The sequence below is a fragment of the Panulirus ornatus genome, chromosome 73, assembly GCF_036320965.1.
Source record: "Panulirus ornatus isolate Po-2019 chromosome 73, ASM3632096v1, whole genome shotgun sequence".
Classification (NCBI taxonomy): domain Eukaryota; kingdom Metazoa; phylum Arthropoda; class Malacostraca; order Decapoda; family Palinuridae; genus Panulirus; species Panulirus ornatus.
Genome location: NC_092296.1, coordinates 14,565,236 through 14,590,246, shown reverse-complemented (window position 1 = coordinate 14,590,246; position 25,011 = coordinate 14,565,236). Strand labels below are relative to the sequence as shown.

The 25,011-nt window shown below is 41.5% G+C and overlaps 1 protein-coding gene across 1 annotated transcript in view; it reads right to left on the bottom strand.

Moving 5' to 3' along the window:
* Positions 1–25,011, bottom strand: part of LOC139748229 (uncharacterized) — an 86,540-nt gene that overhangs the window by 40,309 nt on the left and 21,220 nt on the right. The window contains exon 4 of the mRNA XM_071661088.1: positions 19,140–19,259. Within this exon, the coding sequence (XP_071517189.1) occupies positions 19,140–19,259 (120 nt within the window). The remainder of the gene's footprint in view (positions 1–19,139; positions 19,260–25,011) is intronic.

Here is a 25,011-nt window from a genome sequence, read left to right as displayed (position 1 = left end):
TTCTAACTTAACCCGCTTAAATGAACAAATTAGTGGCAACATCTAGTAAATATTCACACTATTAGCACTGTACTTTATTATTCATTATTTATTTTGCTTTGTTGCTGTCTCCCGCGTTAGCGAGGTAGCGCAAGGAAACAGACGAAAGAATGGCCCAACCCACCCACATACACATGTATGTACATACACATCCACACACACAAATATACATACCTATACATCTCAACGTATACATATATATATATACACACACAGACATATACATATATACACATGTACATAATTCATACTGTCTGCCTTTATTCATTCCCATCGCCACCTCTCCACACATGAAACAACAACGCCCTCCCCCCTCATGTGTGCAAGGTAGCGCTAGGAAAAGACAACAAAGGCCCCATTTGTTCACACTCAGTCTCTAGCTGTCATGTAATAATACACCGAAACCACAGCTCCCTTTCCACATCCAGGCCCCACCGAACATTCCATGGTTTACCCCAGACACTTCACATGCCCTGGTTCAATCCATTGACAGCACGTCGACCCTGGTATACCACATCGTTCCAATTCACTCTCTTCCTTGCACGCCTTTCACCCTCCTGCATGTTCAGGCCCCGATCACTCAAAATCTTTTTCACTCTATCTTTCCACCTCCAATTTGGTCTCCCACTTCTCCTCGTTCCCTCCACCTCTGACACATATATCCTCTTTGTTAATCTTTCCCAATCATTCTCTCCATGTGACCAAACCATTTCAAAACACCCTCTTCTGCTCTCTCAATCATACTCTTTTAATTTCCACACATCTCTCTTACCCTTACATTACTTACTCGATCAAATCACCTCACACCACATATTGTCCTCAAACATCTCATTTCCAGCACATCCACCCTCCTGCGCATAACTCTATCCAAAGCTCATGCCTTGCAACCATACAACATTGTTGGAACCACTATTCCTTCAAACATACCCATTTTTGCTTTCCGAAATAATGTTCTCGACTTCCACACATTCTTCAAGGCTCCCAGAATTTTCGCCCCCTCCCCCACCCTATGATTCACTTCCGCTTCCATGGTTCCATCCGCTGCCAAATCCACTCCCAGATATCTAAAACACTTCACTTCCTCCAGTTTTTCTCCATTCAAACTTACCTCCCAAATGACTTGTCCCTCAACCCTACTGTACCTAATAGCCTTGCTCTTATTCACATTTACTCTCAATTTTCTGCTTTCACACACTTTACCAAACTCAGTCACCAGCTTCTGCAGTTTCTCACATGAATCAGCCACCAGCGCTGTTTTTTTTTTCTTTCAAACTATTCGCCATTTCCCGCATTAGCGAGGTAACGTTAAGAACAGAGGACTGGGCCTTGAGGGAATACCCTCACCTGGCCCAATTCTCTGTTCCTTCTTTTGGAAAATTAAAAAAAAAAACGAGAGGGGAGGATTTCCAGCCCCCCGCTCCCTCCCCTTTTAGTCGCCTTCTACGACACGCAGGGAATACGTGGGAAGTATTCTTTCTCCCCTATCCCCAGGGATAAACCAGCGCTGTATCATCAGCAAATAACAACTGACTCACTCCCCAAGCTCTCTCATCCACAACAGACTGCATGCTTGCCCCTCTTTCCAAAACTCTTGCATTCACCTCCCTAACAACCCCATCCATAAACAAATTAAACAACCATGGAGACATCACACACCCCTGCCGCAAACCTACATTCACTGAGAACCAATCACTTTCCTCTCTTCCTACACATACACATGCCTTACATCCTCGATAAAAACTTTTCACTGCTTCTAACAACTTGCCTCCCACACCATATATTCTTAATACCTTCCACAGAGCATCTCTATCAACTCTATCATATGCCTTCTCCACATCCATAAATGCTACATACAAATCCATTTGCTTTTCTAAGTATTTCTTACATACATTCTTCAAAGCAAACACCTGATCCACGCAACCTCTACCACTTCTGAAACCACACTGCTCTTCCCCAATCTGATGCTCTATACATGCCTTCACCCTCTCAATCAATACCCTCCCATATAATTTACCAGGAATACTCAACAAAATTATACCTCTGTAATTTGAGCACTCACCTTTTTCCCCTTTGCCTTTGTACAATGGCACTATGCAAGCATTCCGCCAATCCTCAGGCACCTCACCATGAGTCATACATACATTAAATAACCTTACCAACCAGTCAACAATACAGTCACCCCCTTTTTTAAGAAATTCCACTGCAATACCATCCAAATCCGCTGCCTTGCCAGCTTTCATCTTCCACAAAGCTTTTACTACCTCTTCTCTGTTTACCAAATCATTTTCCCTAACCCTCTCACTTTGCACACCACCTCGACCAAAACACCCTATATCTGCCACTCTATCATCAAACACATTCAACAAACCTTCCAAATACTCACTCCATCTCACATCACCACTACTTGTTATCACCTCCCCATTAGCCCCCTTCACTGAAGTTCCCATTTGTTCCCTTGTCTTATGCACTTTATTTACCTCCTTCCAAAACATCTTTTTATTCTCCCTAAAATTTAATGATACTCTCTCACCCCAACTCTCATTTGCCCTCTTTTTCACCTCTTGCACCTTTCTCTTGACCTCCTGCCTCTTTCTTTTATACATCTCGCAGCCATTTGCATTATATCCCTGCAAAAATCGTCCAAATGCCTCTCTTTCTCTTTCACTAATAATCTTACTTCTTCATCCCACCACTCACTACCCTTTCTAATCTGCCCACCTCCCACGCTTCTCATGCCACAAGCATCTTTTGTGCAAGCCATCGCTGCTTCCCTAAATACATCCCATTCCTCCCCCACTCCCCTTACCTCCTTTGTTCTCAACTTTTTCCATTCTGTATTGAGTCTCTCCTGGTACTTCCTCACACAAGTCTCCTTCCCAAGCTCACTTACTCTCACCACTCTCTTCACCCCAACATTCTCTCTTCTTTTCTGAAGACCTCTACAAATCTTCACTTTCACCTCCACAAGATAATGATCAGACATCCCTCCAGTTGCACCTCTAACACATTAACATCCAAAAGTCTCTCTTTCGCGCGCCTATCAATTAACACATAATCCAATAACGCTCTCTGGCCATCTCTCCTACTTACATACGTATATTTATGTATATCTCTCTTTTTAAACCAGATATTCCCAATCACCAGTCCTTTTTCAGCACATAAATCTACAAGCTCTTCACCATTTCCATTTACAACACTGAACACCCCATGTATACCAATTATTCCCTCAACTGCCACATTACTCACCTTTACATTCATATCACCCATCACTATTACCTGGTCTCGTGCATCAAAACCACTTACACACTCATTCAGCTGCTCCCAAAACACTTGCCTCTCATGATCTTTCTTCTCATGCCCAGGTGCATATGCACTAATAATCACCCATCTCTCGCCATCAACCTTCAGTTTTACCCATATCAATCTAGAGTTTACTTTCTTACACTCTATCACATACTCCCACCACTCCTGTTTCAGGAGTAGTGCTACCCCTTCCCTTGCTCTTGTCCGCTCACTAACTCTTGACTTTACTCCCAAGACATTCCCAAACCAGTCTTCCCCTTTACCCTTGAGCTTTGTTTCACTCACAGCCAAAACATCCATGTTCCTTTCCTCAAACATACTACCTATCTCTCCTTTTTTCTCCTCTTGGTTACATCCACACACATTTAGACACCCCAATCTGAGCCTTCGAGGAGGATGAGCACTTCCCGCGTGACTCCTTCTTCTGTTTCCCCTTTTAGAAAGTTAAAATACCAGGACGGGAGGGTTTCTAGTCCCCCGCTCCCATCCCCTTTAGTTGCCTTCTATGACACGTGAGGAATACGTGGGAAGTATTCTTTCTCTCCTATCCCCAGGGATAGGGGAGAAATATTCACATATGCTCAAGTACTGCAATGTAATGTAAACCAATTTTGGTTATTTATCTCACTTATTATACTTAACCACCATTTCTGGTGTAAGCAAGATGGCACCAGGAAACAGATGAAGAAAGATCCATCCTTGCCATGAGAAGCAAGTGTTTTGGGAGCAGCTGAGTGCGTCCACAGTTTTGATGCAAGAGACTAGGTATTACTGGTGGGTAATTTGAATGCAAAGATGAGTAATGCGGCAAGTGACCCATGCAATAGTATGAATAAAAATGGTGAAAAGCTTGCGGAGTTATGTGCTCAGATAGGACTGGTAACTTGGAATACCCAGTTTAGAAAGAGGGACATACACAAGTATACATATGTACATAAGAAAGATAGTCATTGGGCATTATTATATTACATGTCAATTGATAAGCAGGTGAGAGAGACTTTTGGATGTAAATGTGCTGACAGGTCTAGATGGTGGGATGTCTGTTCTCTATCTTGTAGAGGCAAGGGTGAAGGTTTGTCGAGGTTTACACAAAAAAGAAATAATAGTAGTGAGAAGAGCATGGAGAGTACATGATCTTGGAAAAGAAACTTGTGGGAAATACCAGGAGAGACTGAGCATAGATGGCAAAGGTGAGAGAAAATGATGCAAGGGGAGTGGGTGAGGAATAAGAGGTACATATCTAGGGTAGCAGTGCTGGCATGTGTGAGGGATGCAAATGGCATCCAAAAAGTGGAAGGTTGGAAGATTAGAAAGAGTAGTGAGTGGTGGGTGAAGAAGTAAAGTTACTAGTAAAAGAACATAGAGAGGTGTTTGGGAAGAACTTACACGAAAGACGTGCAAATGATTGTGGGATGCATAATAGACTGAGGCAAGAGGTCAAGAAGAAAGTGCAGGGGTTGAAAATCAGTGCATTTGAGAGCTGGGGCGGGTGAGTATCAGTAAACTTTAGGGAGGATGATATGTTTTGAAATGAGGCTAATAGTATGAAAAAAAAAAAAAAATGGGGAAGTGGCTACATATAACAGGTAATGGTGTACTGAGGAGAATATGAAAAGAGTATTTTCAAGGAATGATGAATATGTTTGATGATAGGGTGGCAGATGAAGGGTGTTTGGGTTGGGGTGCTATAAGAAGTGAGTCATGATGTTGGTTTAGTGAAAAAGATGCAATAAAAGCCTTATGCAAGATGAGATGTGGCAAGGCAGCTGGAGTGGATGGTACTGCATTGAATTTCTTAAGAAAGGGGGTGACTGTGTTGCTGATTGCTTGGTTAGGATTTTCAATGTATTCATGGATCATGGTAAAGTGCCTAAGGATTGACAGAATGTACAGTCCCACTGTGTGAATGCAAGGGAGATAAAAGTGAGAGTCCAAACTAGTAAGGTCTACGTTTGTTGAGTGTACTTGATAAGTTGTATGGGATGGTCGTGGCTGAGAATGTTAAGCTGCGTACCAAGAATCAGACAGGGGAGGAGCAGAGTGATTTCAGAAATGGTAGAGGATGTGTGGATCAGGTGTTTGCTTTAAAGAATGTGTGTGAGATATACTTAAAGAGCCAGATGGAACAGTATGTGGTATGGATCTGAAGAAAGCATATCATAGGGTTGGAAAGTCTTAAGAATATATGGTGGAAGGTCTTAAGAATATATGATGTGGGTGGTAAGCTGCCAGAACCAGAGGGAAGATTTTTTTCAAAGATGGAAGGCATGTGTACAAGTAGGAAGAGAGGAAAAAGAATGGTTCCACATGAGGCAGGGGTGTGTAATATAACCATGGTTGTTTAAATTGTTTATGGATGGGGTGTTAAGGGAGCAAAATACGAAAGGTATCGAGAGAGGGCTGAGGATGAAGTCTGTTGATGAGAGGGTCTGGGAAGTGAGTCAGTTGTTTGTTTGCTGACGATATAGCACTCAAGGCAGATCTGGATGAGAAACTGCAGAAGCTAATGACAAGAGTCTGGAAAAGTGTGTGAAGGGAGAAAGTAGAGATAAAATGTATGTAAGGGAAAGGTTATCAAGTTGAATAGGGTTGAGATACCGGGTAGATGAGGTGTGAGTTTGAATGGAGAAAAGTTGGAGGAAGTGAAGTGTTTTAGATACCTATGAGTGGACATGGCAACAAATGGAAACATGGAAGCAGATGCAAGTCAAAGGTGGGTGAGGGAATGAGGGTTCATGGAGTGCTGAAGAATGTGTGGAAAGAGAGCTTATTATCTGCAAGGCATAAATGGCTATGTTTGAAGAAATACTTGTCCTAAAAATACTATATGGATGCATGACATTGGCTACAGACAAAGGTTGTAGGCTGTGCAGAGGAGGAAGGATGTACTGGAAATCAAATGTTTGAGATAATAAAGTGGTGTGAGGTGGTATGATCAAGTAAGTAATGAAAAGGAAGGAGAGAGATGTGTTAATAAAAAAGAAATATGGTCAAGAATGCTGAAGAGGGTGTGCTGTAATGGTCTGGACACACTGGGAGAATGAGTGAGGAAAGATTGACAAAGTGGATATATGTGTCAGTAGTGAAGGGAACAATGAGAATGAGGAGACCAAACTGGAGATGAAAGGATGGAGGGAAAATAAGTTTGAGTGGTGATGAAAGCTGTGCACGGGATACAGCGAAGTGGTACTATGCGGTATAAAGAGGTCGACATGCTTTCAAAGAACTGAACCAGTCTAAATCATGGGAAGGTCCGTGGGGCCTGTGGTTTCAGTGTATTACACATGACAGCTAGAGAATGGATGTGAACAGACGCAGCCTTTCTTCATCTGTTTCTGGCACTACCTTGCTAATGCAGGAAACAGCAACCACATATCATAAAAATACACTAGGATAAATTTTACAGGTATACTTACCAAAATTATAAAACAGTGAAGATAAAAATCCTAATACATATACAAAAACTTTTCCTTAAACTGCCCACTTTGCTATTGTGTTTATCAGAACTTTGGGAATATCAAGTTTGTATGCTTCCTCTGGGTTTCGTAGGCAAGACCACACAACCTGCAAAAAAAATGATACATGTATAAGAAACTTTTGCAGAGGATTCTCTCAAAGCTAATTTGCTTACAATCTTGGTAATCTACAACACTGTCTATAATCACACCTAATTTCAAGCTATCTACAAACTCCACATCAACAGAAGCTTACTTTTGTTTGCAGTGTTTAAGTTCTATTTAAGTGCATTATTCCTCTTGTTGAAGGGTACAGTAATGAGCAGCCAATTAGGGTGCACCATGGCCAATACCTATGTATCCCACCTAGTTGAAAACATTTTCCAAGATTCCTACATCCATCTAACCAACTCCTGCTGCTCGATGAAATGGGAAACAGAAGAAGGAGTCAAGTGGGGAGTGCTCATCCTCCTCGAAGGCACAGATTGAGGTGTCTGAATATGTGCGGATATAACCAAGATGAGAAGAAAGGAAAGATGGGTAGTTGTTTGAGGAAAGAAACCTGGGTGTTCTGGCTCTGAGTGAAACGAAGCTCAAGGGTAAAGGGGAAGAGTGGTTTGGGAAAGTCTTGGGAGTAAATCTGGCTGAGTGAAATGAAGCTCAAGGGTAAAGGGGAAGAGTGGTTTGGGAAAGTCTTGGGAGTAAAGTCAGGGGCTAGTGAAAGGACAAGAGCTAAGGAAGGAGTAGCACTACTCCTGAAGCAGGAGCTGTGGGAGTATGTGATAGAGTGTAAGAAAGTAAATTCTAGATCAATATGGGGAAAACTGAAAGTGGATGGAGAGAGATGGGTGATTATTGGTGCCTGTGCACCTGGTCATGAGAAGAAAGATCATGAGAGACAAGTGATTTGGGAGTAAATGAGTGTGTGTGTTAGCAGCATAGATGCACGTGACCGGGTCATAGTGATGGGTGATTTGTGAGCTGAAAAAAAACGGTGACTGGGAATACCTGGTTTAAAAAGAGAGATATACACAAGTATACGTATAAGAGTAAGAAATATGGTTAAAGGGCATTATTTGATTATGTGTTAAATGATAGGCGTGTAAAAGAGACTTCTGGATGTTAATGTGCTAAGAGGGGCATCTGGAGGGATGTCTGATCACTATCTTGAGGAGGCAAAGGAGAAAATCTGTAGAGGTTTCCAGAAGAGAAGAGAGAATGCTGGGGAGAAGAGTGGTGAGAATAAGTGAGCTTGAAAAGGACACTTGCGTGAGGAAGTACCAGGAGAGATTGAGTGCAGAATGGCAAAAGGTGGGAGCAAATGATGTGAGGAGAGTGGATGAGGAAAGGGATATATTAAGGGAAGCAGTGATGGCTTGCACAAAAGATGCATGTGGCATGAGAAAGGTGGGAGGTGGGCAGATTAGAAAGGGCTGTGAGTGGTGGGATGAGGAAATAAGGTTGTGGGTAAAGAGAAAAGAGGCCTATGGATGATACTTGCATGGAAGTAGTGCAAATGACTGGGAGATGTATAAAAGAAAGCAACAGGAGGTCAAGAGAAAGGTGCAAGAGGTGAAAAACAGGGCAAATGAGAGTTGGTGAGAGAGTATCATTAAATTTTAGGGAGAATAAAAAGATGTTTTGGAAGGAGGTAAATAATGTGCCTAAGACAAGAGAAAAAATGTGAACATCAGTGAAGGGGCAAGTGGGGAGGTAATAACAAGTAGTGATGAAGTGAGGAGATGGAGCGAGTATTTTGAAGTTATGCTGAATTTTTTTTTTTTTTTTTTCCGGTCTCCCGCGTTTGCGAGGTAGCGCAAGGAAACAGACGAAAGAAATGGCCCAACCCCCCCCCCATACACATGTATATACATACGTCCACACACGCAAATATACATACCTACACAGCTTTCCATGGTTTACCCCAGACGCTTCACATGCCTTGATTCAATCCACTGACAGCACGTCAACCCCGGTATACCACATCGCTCCAATTCACTCTATTCCTTGCCCTCCTTTCACCCTCTTGCATGTTCAGGCCCCAATCACACAAAATCTTTTTCACTCCATCTTTCCACCTCCAATTTGGTCTCCCTCTTCTCCTCATTCCCTCCACCTCCGGCACATATATCCTCTTGGTCAATCTTTCCTCACTCATTCTCTCCATGTGCCCAAACCATTTCAAAACACCCTCTTCTGCTCTCTCAACCACGCTCTTTTTATTTCCACACATCTCTCTTACCCTTACGTTACTTACTCGATCAAACCACCTCACACCACACATTGTCCTCAAACATCTCATTTCCAGCACATCCATCCTCCTGCGCACAACTCTATCCATAGCCCACGCCTCGCAACCATACAACATTGTTGGAACCACTATTCCTTCAAACATACCCATTTTTGCTTTCCGAGATAATGTTCTCAACTTCCACACATTCTTCAAGGCTCCCAGAATTTTCGCCCCCTCCCCCACCCTATGATCCACTTCCGCTTCCATGGTTCCATCCGCTGCCAGATCCACTCCCAGATATCTAAAACACTTCACTTCCTCCAGTTTTTCTCCATTCAAACTCACCTCCCAATTGACTTGACCCTCAACCCTACTGTACCTAATAAGCTTGCTCTTATTCACATTTACTCTTAACTTTCTTCTTTCACACACTTTACCAAACTCAGTCACCAGCTTCTGCAGTTTCTCACATGAATCAGCCACCAGCGCTGTATCATCAGCGAACAACAACTGACTCACTTCCCAAGCTCTCTCATCCCCAACAGACTTCATACTTGCCCCTCTTTCCAAAACTCTTGCATTCACCTCCCTAACAACCCCATCCATAAACAAATTAAACAACCATGGAGACATCACACACCCCTGCCACAAACCTACATTCACTGAGAACCAATCACTTTCCTCTCTTATTTGATGATAAGAGTGGCTGATATAGGGTGTTTTGGTCGGGATGATGTGCGAAGTGAGAGTGTCAGGGAGAATGGTTTGGTAAAGAAAGAAGAGGTAGTGAAATCATTTTTTGAAAAGGGTGAAAAGCAGGAGACTTGAGAAATTCTAAATCAGTGAAATAATATGAAGGAAAATACCTCAGAGGTTTCAGAAGATATATGACAGTATCAAGATCATATGACTTGAAAAAATTCATGTAAGTGACACTACTTTGATGATCATTCCAAACTCACCTGTGCTGCTCTGTCCTTCAGGCTGAAGAGAGGAATACTAATGTAGGCAAAAACATGGTACGGACTTGCAGGTCCAAACAGAGCTTGTCCCTCCTGCAATACAGGCTGAAATTTTTTTTTTACTGTCACACCGGATAATGAACACTGACTCAGTATGCTTCTCTGTAATACCTCATTAGCTTTCATGACATGAACTTAGATAAAGAGCTAGACTATCATGAGACCTAAAGGCATAACATATAGCTACAAAGGAAGGTGAATTATAGGATGAGTGAAAGAATCCAACAATGATGAAGCACAAAGCAACAGGAAGATTCTGTAAGCACTAAGCACATACATGTACCTTACACTAACATACACGTCACATGCATACACACATGGACAAATGTGTGTCTGCAGGTACATTTATGCATCCATGCTCAGAATTAAATACAAAAAATACATATACAAACATGCTGTCAGTGGACTGAACCAGGGCATGTGAAGCATCCGGGGTAAACCATGGAAAGTTTTGTGGGGCCTGGAGGTGGAAAGGGAGCTGTGGTTTCGGTGCATTATACATGACAGCTAAAGACTGAGTGTGAACAAATGTGGCCTTTGTTGTCTTTTTCTAGCACTACCTCACACACGTGTGGGGGGAGGGGGGTGTCATTTCATGTGTGGTGTGATGGTGATGGGAATGAATAAAGGCAACAAGTATAAACTATGTACATGTGTATATGTGTATATGTCTGTGTATGTATATATAAGTTGAAATGTATAGGTATGTATATGTGCGTGTGTGGATGTGTATGTATATACATGTGTAGGTGGGTGGGTTGGGCCATTCTTTTGTCCATTTCCTTGTGCTACCTCGCTGACACAGGAAACAGTGACAAAGCATAATAAAAAAATAAAAAAATATATATACATATCAATCTAAGGACGTAAGGGCAGTGGGGGAGGAATGGGATGTATATAGGGAAGCAGTGATGGCTTGTGCAAAAGATGCTTGTGGTATGAGAAGCGTGGGAGGTGGGCAGATTAGAAAGGGTAGTGAGAGGTGGGATGAAGTAAGATTATTAGTGAAAGAGAAAATAGAGGCATTTGGACGATTTTTGCAGGGAAATAATGCAAATGACTGCGAGATGTATAAAAGAAAGAGGCAGGAGGTCAAGAGAAGGGTGCAAGAGGTGAAAAAGAGGGCAAATGAGAGTTGGGGTGAGAGAATATCATTAAATTTTTGGGAGAATAAAAAGATGTTTTGGAAGGAGGTAAATAAAGTGCGTAAGATGGGAACAAATGGGAATATCAGTGAAGGGGGCTAATGGGGAAGTGATAACAAATAGTGGTGATGTGAGAAGGAGATGAAGTGAGTATTTTGAAGGTTCGTTGAATGAGTCTGATGACAGAGTGGCAGATACAGGGTGTTTTGGTCGAGGTGGTGTGCAAAGTGAGAGGGTTAGGGAAAATGATTTGGTAAACAGAAAAGAGGTAGTAAAAGCTTTGCGGAAGATGAAAGCCGGCAAGGCAGCGGGTTTGGATGGTATTGCAGTGGAATTTATTAAAAAAGGGGTGACTGTATAGTTGACTGGTTGGTAAGATTCTTTAATGTATGTATGACTCATGGTGAGGTGCCTGAGGATTGGTGGAATGCTTGCAGAGTGCCATTGTACAAAGGCAAAGGGGATAAAAGCGAGTGCTCAAATTTCAGAGGTATAAGTTTGTTGAGTATTCCTGGGAAATTATACGGGAGGGTATTGATTGAGAGGATGAAGGCATGTACAGAGCATCAGACTGGGGAAGAGCAGTGTGGTTTCAGAAGTGGTAGAGGATGTGTGGATCAGGTGTCTGCTTTGAAGAATATATGTGAGAAATACTTAGAAAAGCAAATGGTTTTGTATGTAGCATTTATGGATCTGGAGAAGGCATATGATGGAGTTGATAGAGATGCTCTGTGGAAGGTATTAAGAATATATGGCATGGGAGGCAAGTTGTTAGAAGCAGTGAAAAGTTTTTATCAAGGATGTAAGGCATGTGTATGTGTAGGAAGAGAGGAAAGTGATTGGTTCTCAGTGAATGTTGGTTTGCAGAAGGGGTAGGTGATGTCTCCATGGTAGTTTAATTTGTTTACGGATGGGGTTGTTAGGGAGGTGAATGCAACAGTTTTGGAAAGAGGGGCAAGCATGCAGTCTGTTGTGGATGAGAGAGCTTGGGAAGTGAGTCAGTTGTTGTTCCCTGAAGATACAGCGCTGGTGGCTGATTCAAGTGAGAAACTGCAGAAGCTGGTGACAGAGTTTGGTAAAGTGTGTGAAAGAAGAAAGCTGAGAGTAAATGTGAATAAGAGTAAGGTTATTAGGTACAGTAGGGTTGAGGGACAAGTCAATTGGGAGGTAAGTTTGAATGGAGAAAAGCTGGAGGAAGTGAAGTGTTTTAGATATCTGGGAGTGGATTTGGCAGCGGATGAAACCATGGAAGTGGAAGTGAATCATAGGATCGGGGAGGGGGCGAAAATTCTGGGAGCGTTGAAGAATGTGTGGAAGTCGAGAATGTTATCTTGGAAAGCAAAATGGGTATGTATGAAGGAATAGTGGTTCCAACAATGATATACGGTTGCGAGGCATGGGCTATAGATAGAGTTGTGTGGAGGAGGGAAGATGTGCAGGAAATGAGATGTCTGAGGACAATATGTGGTGTGAGGTGGTTTGATCGAGTAAGTAATGAAAGGGTAAGAGAGATGTGTGGTAATAAAAGGAGTGTGGTTGAGAGAGCACAAGAGGGTGTTTTGAAATGGTTTGGTCACATGGAGAGAATGAGTGAGGAAACATCGACAAAGAGGATATATGTGTCAAAGGTGGAGGGAACAAGAAGTAGGAGACCAAATTGGAGGTGGAAAGATGGAGTGAAAAAGATTTTGAGTGGTCGAGGCCTGAACATGCAGGAGGGTGAAAGGCATGCTAGGAATAGAGTGAATTGGAATGATGTGGTATACCGGGGCGACATGCTGTCAATGGATTGAACCAGGGCATGTGAAGTGTCTGGGGTAAACAATGGAAAGTTCTGTGGGGCCTGGATGTGGAGAGGGAGCTGTGGTTTCGGTGCATTATACATGACAGCTAGAGACTGAGTGTGAACAAATGTGGCCTTTGTTGTCTTTTCCTAGTGCTACCTCGCGCACATGCGGGGGGAGGGTGTTGTTATTTCATGTGTGGCGGGGTGGCGATGGGAATGAATAAGGGCAGACAGTATGAATTATGTACATGTGTATACATGTATATGTCTGTGTGTGTGTATATATATGCATACATTGAGATGTATAGGTATGTATATTTGCGTGTGTGGATGTGTATGTATATACATGTGTATGTGGGTGGGTTGGGCCATTCTTTCGTCTGTTTCCTTGCGCTACCTCGCTAATGCGGGAGACAGCGACAAAGTGTAATAAATAATTAAATAAATGAATCAATTTTTTTTCAGTTGGCCTCCTTCTCTGTTCTCTCTTTTGGAAAAGTAAAAACTGGAGTGGAGGATTTCCAGCCCCCTGCTCCCTCCCCTTTTAGTTGCCTTCTGCAACATGCAGGGAATATGTGGGAAGAATTCTTTCTCCCCTATCCCCTGGGATATATGAATCATAGGTCACAATAATTTGATACGCAAACATACCATTAAAGATGAATATAGTATTCTTGACTCTAAAAGCACCTTTATGGACCTCTACTTGGAAAAAGCAATCGCATAGTATTTGAGATGCATTACATGGTAAAGGAGGACAAGGTAAAGAAATGATGTAAATGAGGAGAGAGCACTGAAAAGAAAACTACAAAGTCTCTAGCAAAAGGTATGAAATCAGCTATGAAATAATAAAAATCATGCTTTTGAGCCAGAATCCCCTCTTCATGTTCACCGATATAGATCTCTTACAAAGCTGTCACAGCCATATGGCTGAAATCAGCATGACAAGAAAATAACAAAAAAAGACTGGGATTTTCATGCAAACAAAAAAATGATAATGTGTCCTGTGGGAAGTGAGGGGGAAAAAATGTAATCACCAGCTAAAGCTGTATCCCCAAGCACATTTCTATGACATCACATCATTACATTCCTCCACCTCATCCACCTACACCATCAGTCTCAAAACTGCAGAAGTCGTTAATAAGTGAGCTAACCTCTTTAATAGGTTTAGTGGATGTGCATGGGACAACGAGTGTGTGAGGTTTCTTACTAAAAATATACATGCTCTGTTCAATATCCCCTACTTGCCCTTTATCCATACAGCTGTAACACTTTAGTCTGAAACAGGAGATGCTCTACCTACACAAAACAAGACCTGAGGCAACCAGCAGTACAACATTTCAATTACTCTTCCAAAGACAGCAGTCTTAGAGACTTCCCTTGTTGAGGTCTTAGCAAGATGTCGCTTCCCAAAGGCAGCACCATTTTACAATGAAAGTGTGTGTTTGATGTTTTTGCCAGTCATACAGTGTCAGCAAAAAAAATTGTCCACCCTCCCCTGAATATTTTCAAAGCAGATACATGACTGTGGTTCATTGCAGGGCAGAGAATAAAACACTCTCTGGGTGAAATTGTCATACATCTGTTTCTAACAAAATGTGAGCACCAGCAACCAGTTTCAGTGCGCCTCAGATTATCTTCAGGAGATGATGTTCTTTCCTATGGAGATGACAAGGTACTAAAATATAAGAGTGACATTGCCTTTGAAAATGTATGGGGAGACAGACAAGGTTTTGCATGGCCACTGAAAAAAAAAAAAAAAAAAAAAAAAGCCTTCACCACAAGTTTCTCAATGTGTATCACAGATTTACCTATCCCAAAAGAAGCCTCCCTTGACCTGCTCCCATATGGAGTGGTCTCAATAGGGTAGGTTTTGAGGTTGTATATCTATTCTATGAGTACAATGTTCATCGTCAAATCTGCTATTATGCACTGGAACAACAACAAAATCGAGGAGACACAATGTATAATATATCCATTTAAAGAACACAAAACTATTGGAGATGGTCTAATTGCACACAACAAGAATAGCGCTAGAATTAAGGGAAATGATTAATGTGACATTATCAGAAGAAAAGAGAATGAGAAGAGTAACGACAACCAAGGCACAAGTCCTATCTAGGTAGCTGGGGATCCCACTTCATATCAATTCCCACAAAAGATGCAACCCTTATATGCAATTGATCAACCCATGTTACTGGGAATGGGCTTAAGAAAAAGATTCTTTAAGGACATAATGATATTAACAGACTTGGTCTTTGAAATCCACAAAGGAATTCCAAAACTAGAGAACATGATTGAGGATTTGGCAAGGAAACTGTCTAGAAAAATGAGGGGAAATATTTCTTAGCTCCAAGACATGTTGAACAAGAAGCACTAAACTCAAATTTTTTTTGACAGTACACGAAAATTTGTGTTTCTCCTAACACTCTTATACTTACATGTGCAAGCTTGTTCAACATCTACCTTTTTCATCATCACCTTCACTGCAGAACAGTTTCCCATAGTTTTGGACATGAGAATTTAGATAATCAAATTTGTTTTTGTCTTAGAAAAGGGTAAATACTACCCCAGAAACCCTGAAGTCATGTAATGGCAGACCACTCAAAAACCATATTTCCATCCACTTAAAATAATCATGGAGTTTTTATCTCTATAGCTGCCAGGCTTGAATACACTTGAGTCAGTGTTTTTACCAGTCAAAAGCATGGCTCAAATTTCATCAATTTTTTTTTTTTTTTTTTTTTATACCTCGTCACTGTCTCCCGCGTTTGCGAGGTAGCGCAAGGAAACAGACGAAAGAAATGGCCCAACCCCCCCATACACATGTACATACACACGTCCACACACGCAAATATACATACCTACACAGCTTTCCATGGTTTACCCCGGACGCTTCACATGCCTTGATTCAATCCACTGACAGCACGTCAACCCCTGTATACCACATCGCTCCAATTCACTCTATTCCTTGCCCTCCTTTCACCCTCCTGCATGTTCAGGCCCCGATCACACAAAATCCTTTTCACTCCATCTTTCCACCTCCAATTTGGTCTCCCTCTTCTCCTCGTTCCCTCCACCTCCGACACATATATCCTCTTGGTCAATCTTTCCTCACTCATTCTCTCCATGTGCCCAAACCATTTCAAAACACCCTCTTCTGCTCTCTCAACCATGCTCTTTTTATTTCCACACATCTCTCTTACCCTTACGTTACTTACTCGATCAAACCACCTCACACCACACATTGTCCTCAAACATCTCATTTCCAGCGCATCCATCCTCCTGCGAACAACTCTATCCATAGCCCACGCCTCGCAACCATACAACATTGTTGGAACCACTATTCCTTCAAACATACACCATTTTCTAAGTGTGGCTACATATCTGGTTTAGTCTTTACCTAATATAAAGCTATAAAAATTGCAAGTAATTACATTACCTTACAAGATATAAGACAACACCATGTAAGATACACACCTAATTTGGCACAGAATATATAGGAAAACTGATTTATGGAAGCATGCATCTTAGCCTAGCTTGTACAATATTTGATAAACCTTTACATTAAGCCCCTTACAGTTTCTCCTTCCCTGAGGACCAATTGTCATTGAACGCAATGCTTTGATCTATTTTTGCAGGGGTTTCAAGATGTTAAAGAAATAAAAATTCATATATCATCAATGAAGCAGGAGGAACCACGACAGAATATGTTTTTCAATCCTTCGAACACTTGCTATCCTATGGCAGTAACTTCAACATCAAAATATCTGACTACACTTATTGAGCAACATTTTTACAACAGAACAAAGGCCAACAATTTGGATATTTTCATTCATATTTAAAGAGGTGTCCAGACTACTTAAAGTTGATATCTCATAAACTCATATATAAAAAATCACTTAATTCCACAGAAATTAATACCAGTTCAGGCTGCTACCTCAATACTGGCTTGGTTGTAGCTACAGCATAGAAACATCTAACTTTACTTATAAGCAACATCTTCCCATTTCTCTTCACAAAGGAACAATAAAAATTTTCACTTTAATATTTTCCTTTGGTTTATTTGCTTTCTTTATCTAATAATCCCTAAAAAGAAACTGCTGCCCCACTTCCACTCCTCTATTCTTATCTTTAAATAACATCTCATGAGACATTGAGGTTTTGTCTATTAGCAAGAAATATAGCACAAATGTAAGAGCTACTTGCACTTCATGGTTTCATTAACTATGAACTTAGAAATTTAAGAAAAGAAGTGGAATCATTGTAAATTTAAAAGAATATTTTCATAAGATAGTCTATTGTATTTCAAATGTTGATGATTTGGCTTAGGGTGATACAATTGCCTGTACTAGAATAAAACCCAAACTCCCCCATTTGACACACTGGTCCTCAGATGACCCCAGAATGAAATACATATGACAGAAATTTAAGAAAAGAAGTGGAATCACTGTAAATTTAAATAATATATATTTCATTCTGGGGCCATCTGAGGACCAGTGTGTCAAATGGGGGAGTTTAGGTTTTATTCTAGAACAGGCAATTGTATCACCCTAAGCCAAACCATTGACATATAAAATAAAATAGACTATCTTATGAAAATATTCCTTCAGTGATACTATAATAATGATTTTGAGATATTTTGTCACATTTCTATACCATTACTGATAACCACCTGTTGTGGTTTTCTAGTATTTCTATGGGAAAAGTAATATTCACCAACTCGTAATGTTTCAAAGGCATTATTGTATCATATGTGGAAACTTCATGGTCTTTTCATTACAGAAAAGTAGTAAAGTCAAAATTTCTGTTTTATAATGGAGTAATAACTTCATTTGGGAACTGCCTGTCACATCCAAACATGCAACTAAAGGGATGAAACTGCCTTAATAAGGGAGTAACTGCTACAATTTTCACAATTTTTTTTTTTTTTTTTATACTTTGTCGCTGTCTCCCGCGTTTGCGAGGTAGCGCAAGGAAACAGACGAAAGAAATGGCCCAACCCCCCCCATACACATGTATATACATACGTCCACACACGCAAATATACATACCTACACAGCTTTCCATGGTTTACCCCAGACGCTTCACATGCCTTGATTCAATCCACTGACAGCACGTCAACCCCGGTATACCACATCGCTCCAATTCACTCTATTCCTTGCCCTCCTTTCACCCTCCTGCATGTTCAGGCCCCGATCACACAAAATCTTTTTCACTCCATCTTTCCACCTCCAATTTGGTCTCCCTCTTCTCCTTGCTCCCTCCACCTCCGACACATATATCCTCTTGGTCAATCTTTCCTCACTCATCCTCTCCATGTGCCCAAACCACTTCAAAACACCCTCTTCTGCTCTCTCAACCACGCTCTTTTTATTTTCACACATCTCTCTTACCCTTACGTTACTCACTCGATCAAACCACCTCACACCACACATTGTCCTCAAACATCTCATTTCCAGCACATCCATCCTCCTGCGCACAACTCTATCCATAGCCCACGCCTCGCAACCATACAACATTGTTGGAACCACTATTCCTTCAAACATACCCATTTTTGCTTTCCGAGATAATGTTCTCGACTTCCACACATTCTTCAAGGCCCCCAGAATTTTCGCCCCCTCCCCCACCCTATGATCCACTTCCGCTTCCATGGTTCCATCCGCTGCCAAATCCACTCCCAGATATCTAAAACACTTCACTTCCTCCAGTTTTTCTCCATTCAAACTCACCTCCCAATTGACTTGACCCTCAACCCTACTGTACCTAATAACCTTGCTCTTATTCACATTTACTCTTAACTTTCTTCTTCCACACACTTTACCAAACTCAGTCACCAGCTTCTGCAGTTTCTCACATGAATCAGCCACCAGCGCTGTATCATCAGCGAACAACAACTGACTCACTTCCCAAGCTCTCTCATCCCCAACAGACTTCATACTTGCCCCTCTTTCCAAAACTCTTGCATTTACCTCCCTAACAAAAAAATATAATTATCATTATTTTAATGCTTTGGAATAATGAAAATAGAATTTTGAATAAGTCTAAAGCATACACACTCATTCTTCTCTTTCTTATTCAATCTTTGTCTCTCTCTTGAACTGCAATTACAGAAAACACAAACATATGAAAAGTCTATAACCATCCACAACATACCTTGGGGTAAAAGACCTCCTCAGAGTTAACCAAGAGAGTGGCAGTTGTTTCTGCGTCACGAAATATCCATGGGTGTGTCACAAATGTGTTCACTTTAAAAGCCTCTCCTGGGATTAATGTCTGAGGAAGAGGAACAGTTGGTTATAATCTCATAGTAATTGATATAATGATAAGGATTACAATTAATAAATAAAATCGACAAAGCCAAAATTTTGAATGACTTTCTACCATCATAAACCTCAGACCTGTTTTCAAAGTAATGACAAATTCTGGATGTCTATATCACAGGTGGTCTTCCTCTCATACCAGCCCCTTTAACTGTACTATCATACACTTTCCTTGTAAATTCCCAGTCTTTCATTTTTTCCACATGCCCAAACCACCTCAAAGTATCACATTTCACCCATTCCCTACCATACCACATCTCTCATACACCCCTTCATTTCTTTCTTCATTCCATCTAGTCACATCCTATTTCCACAGCATGGATTCTTGACCTCTGTGACTCATTCTATGTCCATGTTTCGGATACATAAGTCAGGGATGGGAGAACTATTTTATTTATTTATATATTTATTTTGCTTTGTCGCTGTCTCCCGCATTAGCGAGGTAGCGCAAGGAAACAGACGAAAAATGGCCCAACCCACCCACATACACATGTATATACATACATGTCCACATACGCACAATATACATACCTATACATCTCAATGTACACGTATATATACACACACAGACATATACATATATACACATGTACATAATTCATACATAATCCTCCCCTCTCATAATTTTTTTTTTGATTTTCCAAAAGAAGGAACAGAGAAGGGGGCCAGGTGAGGATATTCCCTCAAAGGCCCAGTTCTCTGTTCTTAACGCTACCTCGCTAACGCGGGAAATGGCGAATGATATGGAAAAAAAAAAAAAAAAACATAATTCATACTGTCTGCCTTTATTTGTTCCCATCTCCACCTCGCCACACATGGAGTAACAACCCCCTCCCCCCTCATGTGTGCGAGGTAGCGCTAGAAAAAACACCAAAGGCCCCATTCGTTCACACTCAGTCTCTAGCTGTCATGTAATAATGCACCGAAACCACAGCTCCCTTTCCACATCCAGGCCAACACACACTTTGCATGGTTTACCCCAGACGCTTCACATGCCCTGGTTCAATCCACTGACAGCACGTTGACCCCGGTATACCACATCGTTCCAATTCACTCTATTCCTTGCACCCCTTTCACCCTCCTGCATGTTCAGGCCCCGATCACTCAAAATCTTTTTCACTCCATCTTTCCACCTCCAATTTGGTCTCCCACTTCTCCTCGTTCCCTCCACCTCTGACACATATATCCTCTTGGTCAATCTTCCCTCACTCATTCTCTCCATGTGACCAAACCATTTCAAAACACCCTCTTCTGCTCTCTCAACCACACTCTTTTTATTTCCACACATCTCTCTCACCCTTACATTACTTACTCGATCAAACCACATCACACCACATATTGTCCTCAAACATCTCATTTCCAGCACATCCACCCTCCTGTGCACAACTCTATCCATAGCCCACGCCTCGCAACCATACAACATTGTTGGAACCACTATTCCTTCAAACATACCTATTTTTGCTTTCCAAGATAATGTTCTCGACTTCCAAACATTCTTCAAAGCTCCCAGAATTTTCGCCCCCTCCCCCACCCTATGATTCACTTCCACTTCCATGGTTCCATCCGCTGCCAGATCCACTCCCAGATATCTAAAACACTTCACTTCCTCCAGCTTTTCTCCATTCAAACTTACCTCCCAATTGACTTGACCCTCAACCCTACTGTACCTAATAACCTTGCTCTTATTCACATTTACTCTTAACTTTCTTCTTTCACACACTTTACCAAACTCAGTCACCAGCTTCTGCAGTTTCTTACATGAATCAGCCACCAGCGCTGTATCATCAGCGAACAACAACTGACTCACTTCCCAAGCTCTCTCATCCACAACAGACTGCATACTTGCCCCTCTTTCCAAAACTCTTGCATTCACCTCCCTAACAACCCCATCCATAAACGAATTAAACAACCATGGAGACATCACACACCCCTGCCGCAAACCTACATTCACTGAGAACCAATCACTTTCCTCTCTTCCTACACGTACACATGCCTTACATCCTCGATAAAAACTTTTCACTGCTTCTAACAACTTGCCTCCCACACCATATATTCTTAATACCTTCCACAGAGCATCTCTATCAACTCTATCATATGCCTTCTCCACATCCATAAATGCTACATACAAAGCCATTTGTTTTTCTAAGTATTTCTCGCATACATTCTTCAAAGCAAACACCTGATCCACACATCCTCTACCACTTCTGAAACCACACTGCTCTTCCCCAATCTGAAGCTCTGTACATGCCTTCACCCTCTCAATCAATACCCTCCCATATAATTTACCAGGAATACTCAACAAACTTATACCTCTGTAATTTGAGCACACACTCTTATCCCCTTTGCCTTTGTACAATGGCACTATGCAAGCATTCTGCCAATCCTCAGGCACCTCACCATGAATCATACATACATTAAATAATCTTACCAACCAGTCAACAATGCAGTCACCCCATTTTTTAATAAATTCCACTGCAATGCCATCCAAACCTGCTGCTTTGCCGGCTTTCATCTTCCGTAAAGCTTTTACTACCTCTTCTCTATTTACCAAATCATTTTCCCTAACCCTCTCACTTTGCACACCACCTCGACCAAGACACCCCACATCTGCCACTCTACCATCAAACACATTCAACAAACCTTCAAAATACTCACTCCATCTCCTTCTCACATCACCACTACTTGTTATCACCTCCCCATTAGCCCCCTTCACTGAAGTTCCCATTTGCTCCCTTGTCTTACGCACTTTATTTACCTCTTCCAAAACATCTTTTTATTCTCCCTGAAATTTAATGATACTCTCTCACCCCAACTCTCATTTGCCCTCTTTTTCACCTCTTGCACCTTTCTCTTGACCTCCTGCCTCTTTCTTTTATACATCTCCCACTCATTTGCATTTTTTCCCTGCAAAAATCGTTCAAATGCCTCTCTCTTCTCTTTCACTAATAATCTTACTTCTTCATTCCACCACTCACTACCTTTTCTAATCAACCCACCTCCCATGCTTCTCATGCCACAGGCATCTTTTGCGCAAGCCATCACTGCTTCCCTAAATACATCCCATTCCTCCCCCACTCCCCTTACCTCCTTTGTTCTCACCTTTTTCCATTCTGTACTCAGTCTCTCCTGGTACTCCCTCACACAAGTCTCCTTCCCAAGCTCGCTTACTCTCACCACTCTCTTCACCCCAACATTCTCTCTTCTTTTCTGAAAACCCCCACAAATCTTCACCTTTGCTTCCACAAGATAATGATCAGACATCCCTCCAGTTGCACCTCTCAGCACATTAACATCCAAAAGTCTCTCTTTCGTGCGTCTACCAATTAACACATAATCCAATAACGCTCTCTGGCCATCTCTCCTACTTACATACGTATACTTATGTATATCTCGCTTTTTAAACAAGGTATTCCCAATCACCAGTCCTTTTTCAGCACATAAATCTACAAGCTCTTCACCATTTCCATTTACAACAGTGAACACTCCATGTATACCAATTATTCCCTCAACTGCCACATTACTCATCTTTGCATTCAAATCACCCATCACTATAACCCGGTCTTGTGCATCAAAATCACTAACACACTCATTCAGCTGCTCCCAAAACACTTGCCTCTCATGATCTTTCTTCTCATGCCCAGGTGCATATGCACCAATAATCACCCATCTCTCTCCATCAACTTTCAGTTTTACCCATATCAATCTAGAATTTACTTTCTTACACTCTATCACATACTCCCACAACTCCTGATTCAGGAGTAGTGCTACTCCTTCCCTTGCTCTTGTCCTCTCACTAACCCCTGACTTTACTTCCAAGACATTCCCAAACCACTCTTCCCCTTTACCCTTTAGCTTCGTTTCACTCAGAGCCAAAACATCCAAGTTCCTTTCCTCAAACATACTACTTATCTCTCCTTTTTTCTCATCTTGGTTACATCCACACACATTTAGACACCCCAATCTGAGCCTTCGAGGAGGATGAGCACTCCTCACGTGACTCCTTCTTCGGTTTCCCCTTTTAGAAAGTTGAAATACAAGGAGGGGAGGGTTTCTGGCCCCCCGCTCCCGTCCCCTTTAGTCGCCTTTTACGACACGTGAGGAATGCGTGGGAAGTATTCTTAATCCCCTATATTGTCCCTTAATCCTCTCTTCACTTACATACTTACACCTTTACCCTTCTTTATTCTATTAAGGGACCCAATGAAAATGGAAATGATGAATGCAAGTCATGGGATGGAAGTGAGTGATAATTATCGGAGAAGAAAAAAAGAAGGAAGTGCAATTCTACCATCATCAAGAGTATGGGAGGGTGATACAGAGCATGGATGGAATGGATCATGAATAGTATGGATGAAAGGAATGATTGGGATTGTGATATATGCATGGATATGACAACTGTATGAGGTAAGGACGAAATAAAGTTTTTCTGGAGGAATTTGAATGACTGTATAAACGGTTCTGAGAATGAGAGAAATGTGGTCGTATTGGGTGATATGAATGCGACAGTGGGATGTGATGGAATTGGTGAGATAGCTGGTAAATGGGGAGTGCCTGGAGTAAATGAGACTGGAAGCTATCTAGTGGATATTTGTGTAAAGAGGGGTTTATTCCTTGTGAACACCTTTTTTCAACATAAGATGATCCACAGATATACATGGATGAGGACTGATGGAAGAGAAGAGCAAAGGGCTTTGACTGACTATGTGGCAGTGGATGAAAGATTGAGAAAGGCTGTGCTTTCTTTGGAGACTCTGACCATTCCGTGGTTCTTGAGGAGATGAGGATCAAGGGGAAGTGGAGGTATGATGTAAGGAAGAATGGAGAGGTCAAAGTGTTGGCAAGCGATAAGATGAATCAGGAAAAATACAGGGAGTATGAAAGGAAGGTAACTGAAAGCTTGGATGAAGTGCAGTGAATGTATGAATGCAGTCGTATGTGAATGAGGTGTTTAAAATGTTTAGAAAAATACTAGAAAAGTCCATAGAATCAGTAGTTGGATACAAGGCAGTAAGATATAGGAATAAAAAGGGCAATGCATGGCAGACAAGATATTAGCAATTATGTGGAAGAGAAGAAAAAGGCATATGGGAGATTGCTTGATTGGAATGTACCAGTGGAAGTTCAGCAAAGGAATAGTGAAGAATACAAAATATGTAACTGGAATGTCAAGAAGCTAATAGAGGAAAGAAGAGTAGATGAAGATTTTGGAAAAGTTAAGTGAAAAGTTTTGGGATAATAAGAAACTATACTGGAAGGAGGTGAAAAAGGAAAGCGGTGGATGTAAGAGTGGAAATATTGATGTGAAAAGTAAGAAGGAAGCGGAAGTGGTGAATCAAAAGGAGGAAGTGAAAGGAAGAAGAGAGGATTTTGAAGAAATGATGAATTTGGAGAGAGGAGGCAGCAATTGTTACATGCATCGGTATAGCAGAGGGAAGGAAGAGGATACAAGTGCAAAGAGGGAGGTAAGAAGGGCAATAATGAGGCTGAAGGTAGGAAAGGCACCTGGAGTGGATGGGATTAAGGCTGAAATGCTGAAGTATGCAAGAGAAAGTGTGTCATAGTGGATGCATCTTATATGTAATTTAGCATGGAAACAAAAGGTTGTGACCAAGGATTTGTTCCTTTATTCAAAGAAAAAGATGTGAAGGATGTATGTCGCAATCATTAGGGAATAAGTCTGTTAAGTATAACAGGAAAAGTGCATG